Below are 22,598 nucleotides of genomic sequence, written 5' to 3'. Positions count from 1 at the left end.
ACATTGACATAGTTCAGCGAAAAAGCAGCGGATACGCTGGCTAGGCCACGTTGTCCGAATGGATGACAACACTCCAGCTCTGAAAGTATTCGACACAGTAACCGCCGGGGGAATCAGAGGAAGAGGATGACACCATTTCTATATTTTATATTGCTCTATTAGACACTAACAAGCAAGGCGGACCAAGGCTTGCTGACAAACTTAATCTAAAACTTAAAACTTACCGATCGTGCACAGAACCTAACCTCTACCCACTTAATCCACTGCGACCATATTCACAAACTGGACGAAGGAATGCAGACTTGACCTTAATATTGTAGTCGGTGGCGTTAAAATTCCGACTGTCAATAACCCTAAGATTCACTTGACAGACTGTGCTCCTCATACGACCGCGATTATTGCCCAAGTACAGAGCCACTACAAAATCCTTAAATGGCTAGCTGGCAGCACATGGGGAAAAGACAAAGAATCGTTGTTGGCATCATACAAGGCAATCGGCCGACCGGTCCTTAACTACGCCGCACCAATATGATCGTCTGGTTGCAGTAAAACGTAGGCGTGGAAGCTGCAGATATACCACAACACCGCACTCTGGACTATAACGGGATGTCTCTTAATGTTTCCTATCAAACATCTACATTGTGAGACCTGTATGCTCCTAATTAAGGATAATAACGAACACCTCTCAAAGCAGCTTCTGCTGTAGTATTTTCATAGAACCGCCTCCTAGAAACATCAAGAGCTTCTTTCTCAACTACGTTAACGACATAAAGCAATATGCCGACCAGACTTCGGACGCAACTAACTACAGACATGCACTGACCGCCGCCCCACGAAGTAATACTTAATCGGTGGTTCCGCGGGAAAGAGTAGAATTAGGTTTAGCGGATTAAAGTTCCGCACTCCGGCTTTCGATGCTTCACCCCACTAGAATAAAAACTCACATAGAGCCATAAACACCTTCACCAACTCCCTATCGGTGAATGGCGTACTTAGTGTCAGAACACAGCCCATTGCTGACGACGAGCTGCAGTTACTGTGAGAATTAATAGTGACCCCTGCGCAGCTTCGTTCTGGATGCTGTAGCAAGTTAAACTCCTACTTATCCAGAATCGATCCCGACATATCAAATATATGTCCAGCATGCAACGAGTCCCCGCATGACTCTAATTACCTCTTTGCATGCCCAACTAATCCTACACATCTGACACCCCTCTCCCTATGGTCGGACCCCGTCGAAAAAGCACGTTTCCAAGGCCTACCTTTTGATGACCTCGATGACAACTTATCTGAACCTTTGTTGTTGTAACGGTTACCTAGTCCCCGTTAGGGTCGTAAGGTTCAGATAAGTTGTCATCAATCATCATCAATCACAACTATTAAAGAATATACAATTATAGTCTTAGGCTTAGCATTTACAAGTATATTTGAATAAAATAAACATGTGGACTTTGTCACATATACATACATATATCGAAATATACACATTTACTATCATTTAATTTAATGCCTATGACTCTAAGCGCTTTTCAGGACATTGTTCAAATTCTATTAGCTAAAATCTAAAATAAATATATATAAAGACATATATATATAACACATATATACTATGTATTTGTATCTGTATATTCTGTTCATAGATTTACTGATTAGTATACACTCATCCCGTATTTTATGCTATACATAACAAACAATGTTAAAACAGAATCATGTCTACTGTGTTATACAATTCAATATGCACTCCTTTCTCAACATATTATTTTGCAATGACAACCACAAGATGCGCTACCTCAATTTAACGTTGCGCCGGAATGAACGTCCTAGCGCCTCTTGCGTTTGGTCGTTATTCAATTCATCACCATGACCATACTGCAATATCGTATAGAAGACATAAATTAAAATTTTCTCATTAAAAAAGTTTTGAATGTTGTATACCTTGCAAAAGTTTTGTTCCAGCAATTCCATAGCGGTCATACGATCTTTGGGATCATGTTGCAAACATTTGTCTACAAAATCATGTCCCTCTTGTGAGAGACTCTCAGGCGCTTCCGGTTTTTCACCCATACCTACTTTGAACATAATTTGGAAATTCGAGTCAAATTGTGCCCAAGGACGCTGTTGTCATAAGTGAAACCAGTTATTATTATTATATCACATTTTGCAATTTCATAAAATAGCTTACTTGGCCCGATGCCATTTCAACCACCACACAGCCTACCGACCATATGTCCGCTGCACGACCGTGTCCGTCACTATTCGTTTTTGTGAATATCTCTGGAGCCATATAAGCTATTGGAAATAAATACCATATGAAGTACTCGTGTACATGTTAACTTCAGCGTAATATCGCTTACCTTGTGTGCCCACATAGCCTTGGAGTTCGCCGGGTACAGTCGTATGTGCCTGTATTTTAACTGCCGAGCCAAAATCGCCCAGTTTTAGGCTGTTACTGCCGTCCACCAAAAATATATTCGCAGTCTTTATATCACGATGCACGATACCGTGTCTATGTAGCTCGGCCACACCCGAAAGCAGTTGCACCGTAAAGCGACGCACCAGCCCTTCGGGCAAACCACCTGATAGCTCCACTAATGCTTCTAAGGTTCCTTCGGAACAGAGTTCCATAAAAATTAAAAGTTCTTCCTATTGAATGAAAAAAATATATAAATAAATAGTTAAATCTTAGTATTTGTGAGTATATAATTAGCAATAAGTTATTGTAAATATATGAAAAGTCTTCTTCTTCTTTATTGGCGTAGACACCGCTTACGCGGTTATAGCCGAGGAGGATGGAGCCAAATGTAGAAGTTCAGGTAAGTGAGAAAAGTTCTCTCAGTGCCATTCACTTGGGAGTGACCAGTTATGATTCTTTTACATGTGGCTCAAGCAGATCACGACTTCCGATCTTAGAGCAAGTAGGCTCTGGGTTTCCAAAAAAAAACCCGTTTGAAGGCGAGCTAAAGTCAGGAGGCGAAACATTCCTCCCCAGGGTTGTGCGCAGTGTTTGGGACCCGCCACGTAACGAAAACACCGCCCATTAAAACGACAAAACAGCCTCGGATACGCAAAGTCGGAAATATAAAATAGGTCTGCTGTATATGTTGGCTACATACCCTATGCACCTCGATGCCATAGTAGCGCACCAAATTCTTATGTTTGATACCCTCCAGGATTTTTAACTCCTCAGCGACATTTTTGAGTGCACGAGTCTCGCCGGGTTGTATGGCAATCTCCTTCATAGCCATAAGTTCACCGGTATTATTGTTAACAGCTGTGTAAACTTTTCCAAAACGGCCTTGGCCAATCTACAACAAGAATTTACACATTTTATTCAATAATATACTCAAAAAATCTTCAATTTTAACGGTGACTCACTTTAATGCCACGATGCCAATGGAAGTTAACGCTACGTGCACGTATCTGAACCTTGTCGCAAGTGTTCAAAGCCTTGACATGACCAATTAGATTGCGTTCACGCAGATTATCTTCAATTTCCATGTCCAAACGGTTCACAGCGTCTCGCACGCGCATCTGGCGTGGAGCCAGCGATGAGCTGCTGCCCTCATGAGACGATTTGGTTAAAGGTGAAGATTGTGGCACAATTAAGCGTAATTCACCAAGTTTTTCCGTTCCGCCACCAATAGCATCCGGCACGTCGGGAGTCTCGTTGACGCTGTATTCTGGTGTACCGTCCGCGGCATTGCGCAACACTTCCTCCTTTAAGCTGAATTGGGGATGTAAGAATTTATTGTACTGCGGCGAACTCATCGGCGAATTTGGATTTGTGCCGCCGCCTACGGATATTGGCGTTCGTGTCGGTGTCCGCGACCGACTTGTGGCCGGTGAAGATGTTTTCCGCGTGCGTGGCGATGCCTTTTTACGCGCGATCTTTTCCGGTTCCGACGTAATACCAATCACGTGTGATATACAACGATCCATCTGCTTCTTTAGATCCTCAAACTGTCGCTCGTCTAGATGACGGGTTATTTGCGGATCACAGGCAAGTATAAGAAACTCTAAACCCTGTGACGCCCAACGTGGACGCATACCACGTCCACGTTCGCAACGTTCCATCACGAAATGCATCCACATTTTGGCAAAATCGATAATACCCAGCGCCAAATCGACCTCACACGATTCATCTTTGTTTGCCATTATACGCTGTTCGAACAACCGAATCACATCTTTATTGTACTCAAAACCGAATTTATAGCCCTGATGTAAAATCTCACGCGTGCGCGAAAGTACCGCTTGCCTGTCCTGATCATCTAATTCGGACATGCGCTCGGGTCCGCAACGCTCCATTACACGCTCGATTATTTTCGACAATTTATTGCGCACATCTAGCACGTCCTTTTGCAATAGTTTGAAGGATTTTTTTATTTCGGCACAAACAAAGTCCTGCTGTTGATTAATCACATCAGCCTCGTAGTGTTCACGATGAAAGTCGGTGGTCTCGACATCGCGACAAAACATTTTAGCAAAGAACAGCACCTTCACCGAAGACTCACGTTCCACAGTGAAGAGAGATTGCATCTCGCGACAGATTGTTAAAAGCTGCCACTTCAAATCGATTTCGCCATGCTGTGCCGTGTCGTCGATTTGTATGTCTAGCTCCGCCGCACGACTCACCAAACGTTCGGATATGCTACGCAGTAGGTTGCGTGTTATGGTGCAAAACTTTTTAGCTGCAATTGTGTGCATGCCATTTATCATGGGGCTGATCAGTTTGGTAAACATCCATTCCTTTTCCAAAGCAGACTTCGTGTTACACTCGGCGCCAGACAGCACCAACTGGTCGATATAATCTAAGTACAGCTGAAAATTCACAAATTTAAACCAAATGCTCAACAAATAGAAATTAGAAAGACTGCAATAGCACCTTACCTCAAACACTTTTCGCACAGTTTTGTCGAAATGATTTAGTATTCCCATATACCGTTCCAATTCTTCTTCGTTCTCAACCAAAGCTGTCGTTATGTGCCGCTGGTAGCGTTCCCGATGTGTCAATGCCAGTGTCAATCCCTCGCGTAATTCCTTCATAAGTTGCTCTAAGCTAAGCGGATTTGGTTTCGGTGGGCGTGTCTCGAGCCGCATTCTCAGAAACTCGTGCATAAATTGTAACGGTATGCCGCTTAGAAATACAAAGGAGGGAATGTATGAAGGCAAGTTAATGGATTTCGCCTCGTCACTCCAATAGCCAAAGCGTCGCAATTCATCGACTTGCTCACGACTTATTTCCGGTTCCAAACGCGGCACATCTTCGTCGATGCGCTCAGTCTCGAAGTCATAGTCTTCCGTGCCGGGCTTCTCCAGCGAAATATGCGCTTTGAACAGCACGACATTGTGCAATTTATTTAAAAACGACAATGCCTTGGCTAGACCACGAGACTTTAAGATGTTTTCAATAAACTTTCTAAAACCAAATAAAAAACAAAATTTACAGTTATATTATTTTAGCATAACCTTGAAATTTATATGTATTCACACCTATATAACGCCGAGGAATTAGCATCATTGCAACTGGTTAGAGGTTCAACGCTAAATATATTGATGTCTTGCATTGAAGTTTTACGCAAAAGCGGACCAGATATCTCCGATGACATATGGCTAACTTCGGTTGAGGTAGATCTGAAAGCGACAAAATGTACAACTTTAGAAACATGTGGCCTACCGCACACATATGCGAGACCTACTCGTTGCTACTGGAAGTTTCGCCAGGCACTTGCGTCACATCGTTCAGCATGAACTGCACCTTAGGCGCCGAAAAAATAGACGAGAGCTTACGTTGCGGCGTTGCTTGACTAGAACTAGTCTTGTTGGAATCAACCGAATTCACACCTGAATCATCGTTCTCCACACCAGAAGAAGCACCGCTATCGCTGCCATACCATGTTTCCACCGGCCAAGAGAATTTCTCACCATGTAATCTGCAATAAATGCAACATGCAGTTTAACGACTTTAATAATGTATGCCTACAATACCTTGCCAATATTTTGCCAAAGATGCACAGTTTCAAACGATTCTGACGCGTTACATTATACCACAAGCACATGGCTTTTATTCGGCCCACAAAGTTTTCATTTTTGTAAATGGGATGAAAAGCACCCATGACTTGTGAGGAAGGATAAAGCGCTTCAGCGGCTTCTAAGCGTGACAAGAGATCCTCCACTTCCTTCATCGCGTTATCCCGCTGATCCATACAATCCTTACAATACAAAGACATGCAACCAGTGCATAGTTTACCAGTTTGGTGCGCTGTAGGTGCTGTAAATCAGGCAACAAATGTGTGGTTTAATACACTATAATCAATCATCAAAGAACATATAAAATATTGTCTTACAACTTGCATTGCTATCCGTGCTGAAGCCGCTGTCCACGCTCACTTCACTCGTGGCGCGTTGAAAGCGCGGCTGAAATTTGTAGTTTATGATTTGTGAAAGCAATTCCGGCACTGCCTGTCGGGCGTTGAATAGATATTTGTCCTGCTGCTCCATGGTGCGATCCGCCTGCCACGCTTGCAACTCCAGCCAAATGAGATCTTTCAGTTCAGCTTGCCAGGTCTGATCTTCGTGGGAAAGCTAAACCGAATAGAGGAAAGTTAAACATTATAGACAAACCAATTGATGACAAAACACAAAAAAAACTTGACATAGAAAGGAATGAACCTCAGGGCCATGTCTTATAGCATAAAAGGGTACAATAAGATATTTATTTTGATTTTGGTCGTCAGTTTCTATGGCTATATTGCCTTGGACAATACAGGTATACATATGTATACATACTTACAAACTCAAAAATTCTTTACCTTGGCATCTTGACGGTCGACACTGCCCAACTTAATGAGATTGGCAAAAGTCTCATGAAATTCTTTACGTATATTCAAGCCAGGTGTACGTTCACAACGCAGCTGTTGGACAAATGCGGATGCTGGAGCCGACGCACGAAAACCTATTGGCCGTGAGGAGACACACATGTATCTATTGCAGGATTCCACCACCTTCGAAGAGCCACGCACGCTCACTTCCGTATTCAAGGGCGTACACTTATCCAACGATTCCAGTTGGTGCGTGCTGTCGAGTAAGCTCGAACCACGTGAGGAGTAGCTGGTGGATGATGCGGAAATCATAGAATTTTTAAGTTCCCGTTCGGCATCACGTAACAAATCCTGCGCACGCTTGCTGGTACGTTTGCTCTCATCATTAACAAACATTTCATTTAGCAATGCACAATCCATAGTGTTGCGCCGCAATACACGGGAACGCGCCATACGGGTCATGCCCTTTTTGGGCGTGCTCGGCGTCGAATCAATTGATCTATAAATATACAGAACTTAACACGTGGAAACTATGCATAAATGCGAGTATAAAAAAAGTGTATTTTTCACGGAGCCTACGTACGATCCAACAGAGGCGACGGCATGCGCTTTTTTGCGCTCCCAATCACGGCTTTTAATCTTCATTCTTGTACGCGGCGGTGTTGTACCGTACTCTTCGAAACGTGACGCTAGATCGTCGACGGGCGGTGAAAGTAACTCCTCATCGAGTGGATGATAGTTGTTAACTCCTCGGTTTGCCGATGGTTTAATGCGGAATTCAACTCTGCAAAAATGGAAAGACATAAATATTAAATTTCAAAATAAAATTAAGAACTCGATAGTGCAAGAAATGCATTGTTTTCGTGACGAAAACTCAAAATAGACAAAGAAGCTCACATTTCCAAAAAAAAACTTTCGATTCTTAACTAAACAGAAGAATTAAACACAGAAAGATAAACCAAGAATTTGGATATATGCTACTTTTTTAAATCTCAGCTTTACCTAGAAATTATATATAAAAAAAAACCCTTAAGATGAATAGACGAGCATTGAACCGCGACCTTAGGTCTATTGTGCCCTCTAATAATCCATAAAAAACACCCTTTCTCCGAGAGTGCAAGCAATACCACCAACCTGACAGCTTCTGGCCCTAAATACCCTTCTCCCACAATATTTCTGAGCAGACAATGTTTCTCACAAAGTCTGTTCGCCTGCAGAAGGTCAAAATCTGAAGGGTTGAACACGTCGCTACCGCTTTGGGTCGTCACTAAAGCTGAACCACCATTAAATCCGATACCGCTCATTACGGAAAAAATTGTCGATATTCGAAACTCGATAGATATTCGCTTCTATGCCTATGCATTCAAACATAAATTTCACAAGTCGTGCGCGTTATTTATAAAAATAAATCACTACCAATTTGCATATGGAGCGCACAGAAGCTCCTATAATTCGTGTAATTGCTTGACTCTTCAGCGTTTATCTTATCGCATAGCAGTGTTCCGGTCTCAAATTATTACTGATAAGCGCTTATAATCTAAGCGTATCACCGTTTAGCTGCATACTTATGTGCATTTGTGCAAATCTCTATATTTACCTGGTCGTCACGCCTATAATTATACAACAATATTGCTTATAAAAGACTAATTGACAGTTTTGATTGACAAACGAGAAATTATGGCACACAAGAGGATTTCAAGGGGTATATACATATGTACTATATATATTAACTAAATGCAAATATTATGCGTGTTACATCATGTAGGTATATATGTGCATATGTATGTATATGTATTTACTTATATACATTTCATTGGTCTAGCATAATGTTTCATCAGCAAGTTATTTAAAGAAGTAGCCTCCAAAAATAAGCATAAACCACAATCTATGAAATATTACATCACCAAAGCAATCATAAAACCTTCACGTCATAAGAGTGTCACATGGACAAGCGCACATAACAAACATAAAATTGGCTAACTAAAAAAAGCGAAATGTTGACTTTTTCTTTTTACTTGGTTTTATTTCCAATGAAAGTTAAATCTCCCCAAAAACACCTCATTTTATATTGTATGGTATCTGAATCATCTTTTTATTATAGTTACCCGTTATTGCTGCTTACTCCTCAACGCTTTTTATTGAGAATTTTCATTGCTTATCAGAAAGTGGGTAAGTAAGTCATTGTGGTTAAATGTAATATTTTTTTATTTACAAATATTATAATTTTTCTTAGGAGAACAAGTTAAATAATCATTATCACCCTTTTCAAGTTTGCGCCAAGGATTACCAACCCAATAAAATGTGCAAACAAAATGCATTCGTACATATGTACAGGCTCGATAATAATGTCTTGATTAATTTAATTAGACTGAGTGAATAAATTGAACCAATTTGATCTTGAGAAGATAATGAATATGGACAAGTTATACCTTGATGGGGTGAAATGGCCAATATTTATCAATTAAGTAATTAACGCTCATTGACTAAAAAAGAGCAGAACTCACTTTTTCATCAAAATTCATTATCCTTGAAGGAAATTAATTTTCTGAGAATTGACTAATTAAAAGAAATCTATTAATTAACACACGAAAGTGCGAAAATGGACAGAGTATCTATATTATAAAGCCATCCCGCAGTGAAACCCCAAACTACGCCGAAAATAATTAGAATTGCATGAATTATAGAACATGTTTATGCACTGAACAGGTTATATATAGTTTGCCACAAAATTTGCGACATTCAAAAGGAAACGTCGGAGAACCTACATATAATAATATTTTCTCCTCAAGAAGCTAATTTGTCGGAATCACCGCTCAAAACCAAGTTCTTGTATGAAGAAATTGTTTATTTGAAGAGATATCTTCACGAAATTCAGCATTGACTTTCGTCTAAGGCAACGGTACAATCTCCAAACAAATAGTTCAGATCGGAGTACTATAGCATATAACTGTCAAACAAACTGATCGATCAAAATTAGGTCCATGAAAGGGAAACTTTTTTATTTGACAAGATGTCTTCACGAAATCGAACACTATTTAGTGTCCGAGCCAACTGCATAATCTCCGAACATATGGTTCAGATCGAAGTACTATAGCATATAGCTGCCATACAAACTGATCGGTAAAATTCACGTTCTTATACCGAAAGCTTTTTTATATTACAAGATATCTTCGTGAAGTGTGACATGAATTACGGTCCAAGGCAACGATATAATCTCAAGTGCTTGTATGGAAACTTTTTTATTTGTAATACGCTTCAAAGCTTCAAGGCAACCGGAGCTAATGTGCTTTCTTGCTGTTATACATAGAATGTCATACATATACACATATTTTTATACGTTGTTGATAAAGGGTAATAAAAACCATACGGTATGTTTAGAATAAAAAATTCTACCGTTAGATTGTATATAGAACTGCTAAATGGTCAAAAATGTAAACATTGCACTTTTTTTTAATGCACAAAAAGCGAGGAATTTAAAAAAACTCATGGCTGGGAATTAGACCAGCATCCCCCCATTTAAGGGTTATAATGGGTGTGTACGGTTAGAGGCTTTCAAATATTGGAATTTTGGAACTTTAAATGCAAATATCTAAAAATATATGTTCTTAATCTGGAGGACCTCCACTATCCGCGCATACCCATTTTAACCCCGAAATCGGGAGAAGCCATTCTAAAATGTTCTTGAACTCATCTCACTTATCTCTAACTGTATCCAATCGAAAACCTTGTAATATTGATTTTAAGATATCAAACGTTTGGTTTTCACAAATCCATCATATTTAGAAGATAACCAATACCGCACTAAGAAGCCAAAGTACAACTAGTCCCAACAATTTCAAAATGCTATTCAAAATGTACGCTAATGGTGAATTTAAAGAGTCTCAAATCAATAAAAACAGATCAGTTGAAAAAAACTAGTAAAAACTTAAATAGTCTCTAGTCAAAAAAGATATCAAATGAACAAAAACGTTCAATCGCGGCATTGAAATCAACTTCACGTAATAACCGTTATGTGTTTTAGACTTTACATAATCTAAACTTAGCACATACTTGCAATAAACCTATTTTTAAATACTTCACATTTGTAAGTAATGTAAACCCCCGAATTTATGTTAACTTATTTAACACTTATCTGGATAAAATGTACTTTTTCTGGCACATAAGTAGTTTTTAAAATAAAATCACATAGCAAAACAGCAACACTATTAAGTTTTTAAAAATACAACAAAGTGATAAAGCAATTTTCTCGCAATTTTACATGTATGCCCTTTCAACCGAACATAAAGCAACTCTTTCCCTAATTAAATGTGGTGCTACGAATACTTATGCACGGACATGTAATGTAGCATCACCTAAAATGCAAAATAACATAACATCACTTTTCATAAGTTTATAGGCGAAAGAAAAAACGATATAATAGAAACCCACTCACATTGAAACAAAATTTGAGTTTTGGTTATAAAATCGTTATATATTGGTTATTATATCTGACAACGATTTTTAATTTTTTTTTTTTGATGATACGTTGTTTTGCATTTTAGTTGACGATATATAAGAATACAAAACTTACTTTTTACGTCTCATTTTGTTGTCAATGTATCTTGTATTCGTCTATAAACAGCAGAATATAAGCAGAACGTTCACAACGCGCTATTTCTTGTTGTTGTTGTTGTATTTTAATTTCGCAATTTTCTCTTTGATTGAAATCAAAATCAAATGTGGATTTACTGCCCACTTTATACGGTTTAGTTAAACACTAACAACACTGGAACGAAAAGTTCCGACCGAACACAACATTGAATAAGTACTATATACTATGTACATATGTATTTATATATGCATTACATTGTATTTCATATGCTTAAATGCATCTGGGTACGCAAAGTACGAATGCCTATTCAACTTTTATAAGCACATACATACATATGTGTATGTAAGTACGTGGTGCACGGAATTTAAACACACAGACATGTAATTCAATTCTTTCCAAGCGAAAGGGTGAAAGATATGTATGCGTTCCCTTGTGTTTTTTCGTTCACTGCACAATCACATGGTATTTACAACAGTTACCGCTGCTACCTCACAGCTTTGACACCTCCGCACCACTGTTAATGGCATCGCGTGAACACCAAAGTTGCCGGTGTAGGCGAAAAGCGAACAGCAATGCCCATACATCTGGTGCTCGCGAAATTCTTATCAAATATTAATAATATTTATAATTAATTTCACGCAAAAGGTCGAGCATTAAGTAGCGCTACGTTAGTGCAATGCATAGTTCTTAGGGCAATATGTGCTGTGGTAGCAGTATCAGTCCTCCAGCCAGCAGCAGATCGTGCAAATTTATTTATTTTTAATTATATATTTTTTTATTATTTTTGCTAAATATCACACGATTCACACGAGCGAGCACACGACCGCTGTGAGGGGTCGCACTTAATACACCGCACACTCAAGCGTAGCGCTTGGCATGCAACGCTGCCAATGAGCACCGACGACACACACTTTATATATAGGTAAATACAGCGACTTTTATTTTCAATTTTGCATTTTTTAGACGTTGAGCAGCCCTATGAACGCTACACAAGAGAGTACCGGAAAATTGTCATACAACCGAAAACTTATATGCGTAAATAAATGTAAATTTCTAAGCGTCAATTGTCACTGAACCGTATTGCTTTGACAGTCGCAGCCGCGTTACGCTGTTACGGCGTAAATCAACGTTGCTCATCGCACGTAACGTCACAAAATTCAACTCCACACATACCAGTGTCGGCACCGAGACGCACACACACAAACGCTCAGGCGATAAGCACAGCGACTGTGATCTGCAAAGTCCAAAATACGTACGGCGGGCGGTAGCGCGAGCTGTAGAGTGTAGTGCTCGTCATGCCACTACATAACACAATAGCACCATATATTATAAATTATATGGCGCAAACACAAAAAAAATTTTGTAAATAAATACAAATTTTATTAAGTAAAGTGTGAAGCGGTCAGCCGGTCTGCTGGTAACTGAACTGCATTTTCCGAATAAACACCGTCAACTGAGGGTATTCCCTGTGCAAACTCAATGTTATGAGGCGCACAAGGCCGATACTAATTGAGAGAGCTTTTCCTATCTTTCGCCAAGAGCACGCACCTACTCTTCGGCGGCATCTCTTACGTACTCTTTAATCAACAAACAATACATAAGTTAGCTGTAGTATTTGCATTAGTTGGTAATGGTCTTGTATTTGTAGTTCCAGCGGGTGCATTGTGCAGGTAGGTTATCTGTTTATCAATAATAACAGGTGATCCAAGCAGAGATACTTTTTTTAATTCCTTTTTTTCACAGATCACGCTTGAGTCGTGTCAAGCTGGCATGTTATTTTTATTCAGTATTTTTTGGCATTTCATCATGGAAAGACAAAGTAAGTTTACAAATCCTTCAATTTTATTACGAAAATTCACGTTCCGTAAGGAATGTGTTTCGCACACTTCGCTCAACTTATGGTCAACATAATCGGCCTACTGAGCGAACTATTCGCAAACCTCATCACCCATCTTGAGACCCAACATTCATTCTTGGATAATATTCGAATTTGAATAAACCACGCTCAGCACACAGTGAAGAAAATATAGTAACCGTAGCTGGGAATGTACACGAAGACCATGGAGAGTCGATTCGGTGTCGTTCGCAGCAACTCGGACTGTTGCATGGAACGAGTTGGCGCATTTTACGTCGAGATCTTAAATTGAGAGCGTACAAATACAACTTGTGCAATAACTGAAGTCGCTCGACCTTTCGCTCCGCTTCGCTCTACGGGCTCTTGAATTGTTCCAAGAAGATCCGACGTTTTCGAACCAAATTTCGTTCAGCGATTTCTAGATCAGTGGGTTTTTAAACAAGCAAAATTGTCGCAGTTGCAGCGAAGAGGAACCGGAGGGGATTCATTAGCTGTCATTTCATCCAGAAAAAATAGTTGTTTGGTGTGGTTTGTAGGCTGATGGAATCATCTTCATATTTCTCGAAAAATGATTTCGGTGAAAATGTAACCGTCAACAAGACGGCGACACTTCCCACACATCGCATCAATGAATTCATTTATTAAGAGTACATTTCGGTGAGCAGATATTTTCACGTTTTGTGACGGTCCATTGGTACGGCATTTTTACAGTACTACTACGATAAAGGCAAAAATGCATCTCAAGCCGCCAATAAAATTTGTGCAGTTTATGGACCCGATACAGTTTCCATTTCCACCACACAACGATTGTTTCAACGTTTTCGTTCTGGTGTAGAGGTGGTCGAAGATTCGCCACGCTCCAGAAGGCCTGTCGTCGAAAATTGCGATAAAATCGCTAAATTGGTCGAAGGAGACCGGCATAGTAGCAGCCGTAGCATCGGTCAAGAGCTGGGCATGAGTCATCAAAAATTCATTTCAATTTCAATAAAAAAAAAATTCAACAAAAATACCGCAAGACTTTTTTGACAGCCCATTATAAAGTCTAAATTCTATTTGGACAATCACTATCAAAATTTTTCTGTAAGTTCTGTATATAGTTCATAATACAAACACCACCAATTTTTGATCTGGCAGGCCAAATACTTTCAAAATTTTCGATAAGATTCAACTTTTCAATATTTTTTTTGATCGAATAATATTGTACGAATCACATCAGAGAAAGCCAGTATCACCAAAGCAGTGAAGACATTTCTTTATTGCTGTCAAAGATCGAGTCAAACTCGAAAAAACATTAAAATACATATTTCATTTGATAAAACCAGTTTATAACATTTTTTACATGGCGGCTTTTTGAAGCTTAAAAATTGGCAACTATATTTCCAACTTGAAAATTGCTGGCGGTAGGGTATCAATGGCTGTGTTATTGCTGCCCTATTGCACCTAAGCTCTTATAACAATTAGAAAATGGAACCAAATTTAAGAGAGACGCGTTCTCTCACTCTCAGCTATGTAAAGAGAAATTTATAAGGTACATTAAAAACCTATAAATTAATGGGTTAGTTATTATCAAATAGAAAATAACGCTATCAAGATAGCTCTATTTGCTTACTTAAGTAGCACGCGTTCTCTGCATATTGTATAGTGAAGTTCACTAGTGTGAAATGCTTGAGAGTAATTTATGGAAATTTAAAATTTCATACAATTCACCGCATTTGCACACACATACATACATAAATACATATTCATATGTATATATATGCATGTATAAGCATAAATGTTTTTATTGACAGTAGGAAACTTAACCACACTCAATAGTTTACATATAGTATGCTTTGAAAATGGAATTTCGAGAGCCACTTAAGTTGCACAACAATAACCGGGGAAAACACCAATGTTTCAGCGAACAACTGTTTGCAGAGTTGATGAGTATATTTACACTTTATTGTGTTTTCTAAAAGCGTGCTTTAATGTTTTTATGCCCTGAACGGGTATAGTAAGTTTGAAACGGATTTCATAATAACCAGAAGGAAATATCGGCGACCATGTAAATTTTATGTTTATAACTAATCAGTGCGCCGAGTTGAGTCGATTTACCCGTGTCTATCGGTTTGTCGGTCTGTTTGTATATGCACGAATTAGTCCCTCGGTTTTTGAGATATCGATTTTTTTAAATTTTTATTACGAGTATTTTAGACACGTTCTTTTCTCTCCAAGAAACCACGCACTTATCGCACCATTATAACCTGGTTGTAGTAAATCTTACTTACAAACTGATCAATTCAAAAACAAGTACTTATGTATGCACATAAAAAACTTTTTTATCTGACAAAATAACTTCACGAAACTTGGCACGAATTATTATTCAAGGTAACGGTACAATCTTACAAGACCGACTAAGTGAAGTCAGTTAATCAAGTTTTTGTATGGTGTCTTGAAGGGTATTAGAGAACTAAATTATGAAATCTAAGTATCGGCAAGCTTCAGTTGAAATCGCGTTGAAAAGGTTTAGAGCGCCAAGTAACTTTTCATTGAGTTCGAGCATTATTGGTTGACAAAATAATTTAATCAGCGTTTACATACTGGCAATAGAATTAGTACTGATGTTAATTCTGCAGCAGTGCACCCAGTGAAACCTCGGTTGAGAATAGTAAAATAGCAGCGAAAAAAAGAGTTTAAAGTCAGTTTGTTGGCGGCAGGGAATACTTTGTTTTTATAATTAAGTACTTATTAAAAAGGCGAATCCCATTCTCCAATCGATGACGATAGCGCAGACGTTCCAAAATCATTGACCATGAAGAAGTTCGAATAGCAATTGCCCCTCTGAAGAACAACAAAGCGACGGGGGCCGTAGGATTGCCGGCCGAGCTATTCAATCCACAAAAAGTCTGTGGCATAAGTCTCCTCAACATCGCATATAAGATTCTATCGAGCGTATTGGGTGAAGAATCCAGCAAACTGATGGACCTTATCAATGTGGCTTTAGACCTGAAAAATCAAAAACTGATCAGATAATCATCACGTCCCAAATCTTGGAAAAGACCAGTGTAAAAAGTGTCGACACACACCACCTCTTCGTCGATTTCGAAGCTGCTTTTGACAGCAGGAAAAAGAGCTGCCTTTATGTGGCGAGATCTGCATTTGGTATCCCCACAAAACTAATACGGATGTGTGTACTGACGTTGAGCAATACCAAAAGCTCCATCAGGATCAGGCTCTCCGAGCCATTCGATATCAAACGAGGTTTCAGGCAAGGCGACTCCCTATCGTGCAACGTTTTCAATCTACTGCTGGAGAAAATTATTCGAGCTGCAGAACTTAATCGAGTAGATATGTACATTCGATGATTGATATTAATATCATTGGTCTTAACACCCGCGCTCTTAGTTCTGCTATCTCCAGACTAGACAAGGAAGCGAAACAAATGGGTCTGGTAGTGAACGAGGGCAAGACGAAAAATCTCCTGTCATCAAACAAACAGTCATCGCACTCGCGACTGGCTCACATTACTGTTGACAGTCATAACTTCGAAGTCGTAGATAATTTCGTCTATCTTAGAACCAGCATTAACACCAACAACAACGTCAGCCTCGAAATTCAACGCAGAATAACTTTTGCCAATTGAGAACTAAAATCCTCTCTCTTGCCGAACAAAGACCAAACTCTATAAGTCACTCATTATTCCCGTCATGCTATCAGGTGCAGAGGCGTGAACGAAGTCGACCATTAATGAGTCGACGGTATGAGTTTTCAAGAGAGAAGTTTTGCTGAAGATTTATGGTACTATGCACATTGGCAACGGTGAATATCGCATACTCCCGCTAGGTCATGTCGACCGGATGAAAACGCTCCAGGTCTGAAAATATTCGACGCAGTACCCGCCGGGGGAAGCAGAGGAAGAGCAAAACCTCCACTCCGTTGGAGAGATCAGATGGAGAAGGACCTCGTTTCACTTGGTATCTGGAATTGGCGATACATTACGAAAAGAAGAAACGACTGGCGCTGTTGCAAACTCGGCTATAACCGCGTTAGCGGGGGCTACGCCAATAAAGAAGCAGAAGAAAATTTATTTAAAAAAACGTAGCACATTTATCTTAAAAAAAATTAGTTTTAACCTTTACCGCTATTTGGTGAAATAAGACGCAAGAAAAAGGTGATTTATTGACTCCTTCAAAGAAAATGAAAATCAAAGAAATCCATTGAGTAATTATGCGTGTGTAGCAATACAAAAGAATTGTTCACATCCACACACACACACATATATATATGTATATTTAAAATTGTGCCCATACATTTGTATATATTTATACAGTATGAACGTAGTCGCGCCAAAACTTGCACTTAGACAAAGTGTTACGGACGCAAAGGGCGAACAAAATAAATGCTAATCAAAGCGCATACCAAATCGGATAATGCCGACGACAGCACACCAAAGGTGAATCGAAAAGAAATGGTAGTTAAAATCTGGAAAATAACAACGCCGAATGGGGTTAACAAAACGGAATTGCTGCGTGGAAATATTGACCATCACTGAGTCAGTTTAAATTAAAGACATGACTAAAGTGTAAAAGAAAATATTAATAGATTCCTTCTGAAATTGCTACAGCAGAAAATATTCACTTTCTTTGGAATTTAGTACAAACATATAGAGTTGGTGATTCGGTCCGCAGCACGCGCCTTATGATAAATAAATATGTATGTAGGTATGTACATATGTGAATACAATATTCAATACAATATTATACATAATTCTGCACATATACATACATATGCGGTATACATTATATTGTAGGTATACAAATCAGATATCTTGCGGTAATTGCGAACATATAACTAATTTCATTGAAAACTTTGTCACACGTGGACTTTTGAGAGTATAGCGAAAGAAGAGATAAAATAAAAATTGGAAGCAAACTGTTGACTCGAAGCACTTTTAGCGGCTCGCCGCGCGATCAAAAAATGCATATATACATACATGTATAAGTGCTTAAGTATTCAAATGTACACATACAGCCAAAATAAAAAGTACACTGAGTTTTGTATTTCAAGATTATTTAACTAATTTACTATGCAAGTATGTATTTGCTTAACTACTCCCTAAAAGGGTTATATTTACTAGCAAGACATAAAAACGTCATCGTGGTGTCGGGAGAGGTTCAACGCAGAGAATATTTTCAAATATACAGAAATTCAAAAGCGGATATAGCCCCTTAACGGGGTATTCTGGTCTAGGAGGAGGTCAGGGACAGAAAATAACAGTTATGACATAAGTTTTGACTAAAAAAACTAAAAAAATCAATATATGTCAAAAACTTTTAAAATTTGGTTTTTATTTTTTTTCTCACAAAAAAAACCGTTAATTTTTTATTTTTATTTCTCGCTTACAAAATAAGAGTTTTATTTATTGCTCACAAAATAATAGTTATGCGGTGAGCTTTTCATAACACAAAGACGGTCGAGAGCTCGTTGAAGACATGTCTTGCTCTGGACGACCTTCGACCTCTTCAACTGATGAAAATATTAAAACAGTAAAGGATATGGTGCTTGAAAACGGTCAGACAAGTGTGAGAAAGATGGTAAGATAGCTTGACATCTCTCCACTCGAATGGTTTTGGTGGATATTTTGGGGTATGGAACGCGTTCTTGCTCGACTCGTCCCGATAAAGCTGAGTTTTTTTCGCATCGCACCACGATTGTGACCGAATTTAAAGCCAAAAGCGCAATGAATACCATCGATAAACCACCGTATTTACCAAATTTGGCTCAGTGTCATTTTTTCTTGTTCCCCAAAATGAAATTGACGCTCCGTGGAACCCGTTTTCAGTAGATCGAAGAGATTAAACAAAATTCGATAAGAAAGCTGAAGGCCTTCCCAAAAAGTACTTATGAAAAGTGTGCGACAAAAAAAAAATTATGCATAATTAGCTATTCTTTGTTTTATTTAAAATTTTCTAGGTACTTTTTTGTCACAATGCATGACGATATTTGCTAACTCGGCATCCAAACTGTTCCGGAAACTCTAAACGCGTTTCTCAAAACGGTTCTCACGATTTCTCAAATTTTACTGGACCGATTCAACTGAAATTTTTAGAGAGTCTTATTTATAGACTTTTCTTGTCTGGAATTAACCATAGCCACAAATTTAATTTTCTACTATTAAAAAATATCGATACCGTCAAAAAATGTGGTCAAAAATCGCTATTTTTCTTGATACAAAAATTTCTATTTATTTAGAACTGTAAATATGTCATGAACATGTTGTTACAACTTCCAAATAATTAAATTAGTTTTTAATTTACGACAAAGCAGTAGTGCATACTCATTATTTCGGCAATATGTATTTCCTCGAAAAATTCCTGCGAAAAAACACGACATACCGCAATGCTCGCTACACCAAATGTATGTGTTTATACCGTTGACTCCTTATCATATCTTTCTTTAAAAAAAACATACGAAACTGATAAAAGCATTTGCAAAGCTAGCAGAAATTCAAATAAGGGCCACATACTTACATACACACATGTGTATGTTTGAAATTTTCTGAAAAATGGCATACTCTGCAAATTAGTTTTTTATATTTTTATCGAAACACAGGCATACATACATATGTATGTAGTTAAGCACATTTACGGATACTGCGATTACTCAACTCACAAAAAGTACCTTGAATTTTTGCTTTCCACATTGATTTTGAACAGATTACATGCCAGCAAGTACGCATTACATTTTGCAAATTATCTTTACCTTTGATTTCTTTCATTGTAAATATAAATACATATATGTATGTACGTTTGGGCATTTACATATACATATGTGCATGTGCATGTGTACTGGTAATGAAATAAGTATTACGGGCATTCCGGTTTTGCCAAAAAAGCTAAGACGCTGCACTTTCGCTTTAGCTTTTGGACGAATGTGATGCTATACGACTGCTTTTTCATTACATTATTATTTTTTAAACATAACATATACACTTTAGAGTGAACAAACTTGAAAATTATTGATTTCAAATTCATATTAAGGCTTTATAGCGAGGCAATGCCATAAATACCGGCTCAAGCAAGCCTTTTACAGACGACATGCCGCTGTAACCAAAAAACGGCTACTCCAACAGCAACACTTTTCCCAACTCACTCTTATTTGCATTTCCCTCGATCCTACTAATTAACCACTTTTCCGTTTAGTTTCCATACGCAATTCCGATTCAATACAATTACACTTCTCTCCGTTATGTTTTGTCACTTGTTTGCTTACCTTGATAAGTCGTCGTCAGCCTCCTGCTTAACAACGTTGACAAGTTTAGCTTCTTCATTTTGGTCTACGTTGCGTACAATATCGCTGACGGTGTTATTGCTATCGTCAATGTGGAGTTGTCGCAGCAAAACTCCATTATCTAATTTTGCCAAATTTATTTTGGATCGCAGTCTTCTTATTTTTTGCTCCGACATATTTACAGTTGTTTTGCTCACTATTTAAAACAATTTTTACGACATACATATATGCTTTAGGTATATATTAATATATGCTCTTTTAACTTAATTCACCTTCACTAAATTCACTTTACACACTTAAGTTTCACTGAAATATGCATTAACTTTCAAAACAAGCATATTAAATTTCATAAGAGCAGCACAACACGTAAATACGACCGACTCAATTCAATTTTATTCACCAACTGAAATAGACTGCGTGGAATTGATTAAAAAGTTGGAAGTGAACACAGAGTGGTCCAATTGTATAAAAGTGAGCATTGTGACATTCTATTAATGTTATTGAATAAAAAGTACAGTTTAATTAAGCTTAATTATTTCAGTTCATTAAAAATTTTATACATCATCAATGCCAATTTTGCAAAATATGAAGCAAGAACAACTATTACGCCATTTAACTGCTTATTATTGTCACCCTGTGCTTTGTTTTATTTCTGTTATTAGCGTTTGTATTTGTTTCCCATTATAATGAACATCTGTTCCGGTGGAAATAACCCAACAAACATAAAGGATTGCTTCCATATATATGTATTTACATAAGTGTATACATGCTAAAATGTTTATAAACATATATTGTATATACATATGTACTTGCAACTTCCGTTTTGAAAGTTATATCAATTTTTACATGCACCATTAAATATTTTAATATTATAAATTTCAAAATTAACCAGCTAAAACTCTATATTATATGTATAATTATAAAAAAATTTATATATGACATTTATATTCTTCTGATCTCCAGTATAAAAATTAAAATATTTTTTTTCAATTTAGTTTTTTAGCTTTAATTTTTATTTGCTTTTATTTTGTCATACATACATACATACATATGTACATACATACATATGTACACACATACATATACATGCATATGTACATATGATAATAATTAATAAATTTTTTTTTCATAAATATAACTTTTTGAAGAGCTATTTAAACATATCAAATTTAATTTATTACAACAACAATAAACACTACAATAAAAGAAAGTGCGAACAGTGATACTGATACCGAACTCTCTGTAACTTGGAATAATGTGGAGTAAAAGTTGTGACACAGCAACATAAACAATCATACACGTTTATTAAAAGCAATAATTATGAACAATAATTAAGTATACACTAACATATATGTATGTATGTATGTTTTAGATTCTATAAAAGTCTTCAGCAGCACTTTCGTTCTGATTATCCAAATACCCTTACCTTGATTACCCTTCTTGTACTTTTCTTCTGTCCTTGCAAATGGGAGGAGCCAATTTCACATTGGGACTTCACACATAAACGTACAAGTATGTGTGAGTGCGTAGTTGGCACACTACATACACAAAGGCGCACAAAAGAGTATTGAAATTTTGGTACACTGCAAATATTTGTACGACTTTTTTTCAATATCCGTTTCAAGCAATTGTTGATACTCCCAAAAAAATAGCACCCGGAAAGACTAAAGCTCAAAAGGAAGAAGGACTAAGTATCGTGAATACGTTTTCGGCATTGCACACATCTGTAGCAGTTTTAACGATACCTTCGTTCATGTTACCAATTTGTCTGGCCATTAAACCATTGCTCGCATCACTGGTGGTATGAAAGTAAAGGCTCATCGTGATGAAGCTTCACCCTACGCTGCTATGTTGTCTACTAAAGATTTCGCTGAAAAGTGCAAAGCTCTTGGCTTCACTTCTCTCCATCAAATTGCGTGCTACCGGTGGTAACAAGACCAAAACTCCTGGCCCCGGTATCCTGTAAGCGTTGCGCGTTTTGGCATGTTCTTCAATGAAAATTGGACGCATCGAAGATGTTACACCAATCCCATCAGATTAAACACGCAGAAAGGGTCGTAGTCGA

The 22,598-nt window shown here is 38.0% G+C and overlaps 1 protein-coding gene across 2 annotated transcripts; it reads right to left on the bottom strand.

The window, feature by feature from the left end:
- Positions 1 to 1,402: 1,402 nt before the first annotated feature.
- LOC126759884 (mitogen-activated protein kinase kinase kinase 4) lies at positions 1,403 to 20,923 on the bottom strand. 2 transcript variants are annotated; one of them, XM_050475076.1, is made up of 15 exons: positions 12,583 to 12,832; positions 11,389 to 11,583; positions 7,402 to 7,602; positions 6,810 to 7,317; positions 6,345 to 6,582; positions 5,986 to 6,268; positions 5,697 to 5,930; positions 5,491 to 5,631; positions 4,888 to 5,416; positions 3,376 to 4,818; positions 3,114 to 3,305; positions 2,355 to 2,643; positions 2,183 to 2,289; positions 1,936 to 2,115; positions 1,403 to 1,869 (listed from the first exon to the last, which is right to left on the bottom strand). In XM_050475076.1, the coding sequence occupies exons 2-15, from the start codon at positions 11,400 to 11,402 to the stop codon at positions 1,786 to 1,788; spliced, it is 4,443 nt and encodes a 1,480-aa protein (XP_050331033.1). In that variant the 5' UTR covers positions 11,403 to 11,583; positions 12,583 to 12,832; the 3' UTR covers positions 1,403 to 1,785. The 2 variants fall into 2 exon arrangements, with proteins under 2 accessions (XP_050331033.1, XP_050331027.1); XM_050475070.1 differs by lacking the exons at positions 11,389 to 11,583; positions 12,583 to 12,832 and adding an exon at positions 20,516 to 20,923.
- Between the last annotated feature and the right edge of the window lie 1,675 nt (positions 20,924 to 22,598).

Source organism: Bactrocera neohumeralis, chromosome 2, assembly GCF_024586455.1.
Source record: "Bactrocera neohumeralis isolate Rockhampton chromosome 2, APGP_CSIRO_Bneo_wtdbg2-racon-allhic-juicebox.fasta_v2, whole genome shotgun sequence".
NCBI classification, from domain to species: Eukaryota; Metazoa; Arthropoda; class Insecta; order Diptera; family Tephritidae; genus Bactrocera; species Bactrocera neohumeralis.
Note: the sequence above shows the minus strand (reverse complement) of the source record. Positions and strands in the feature narration are given on the sequence as shown.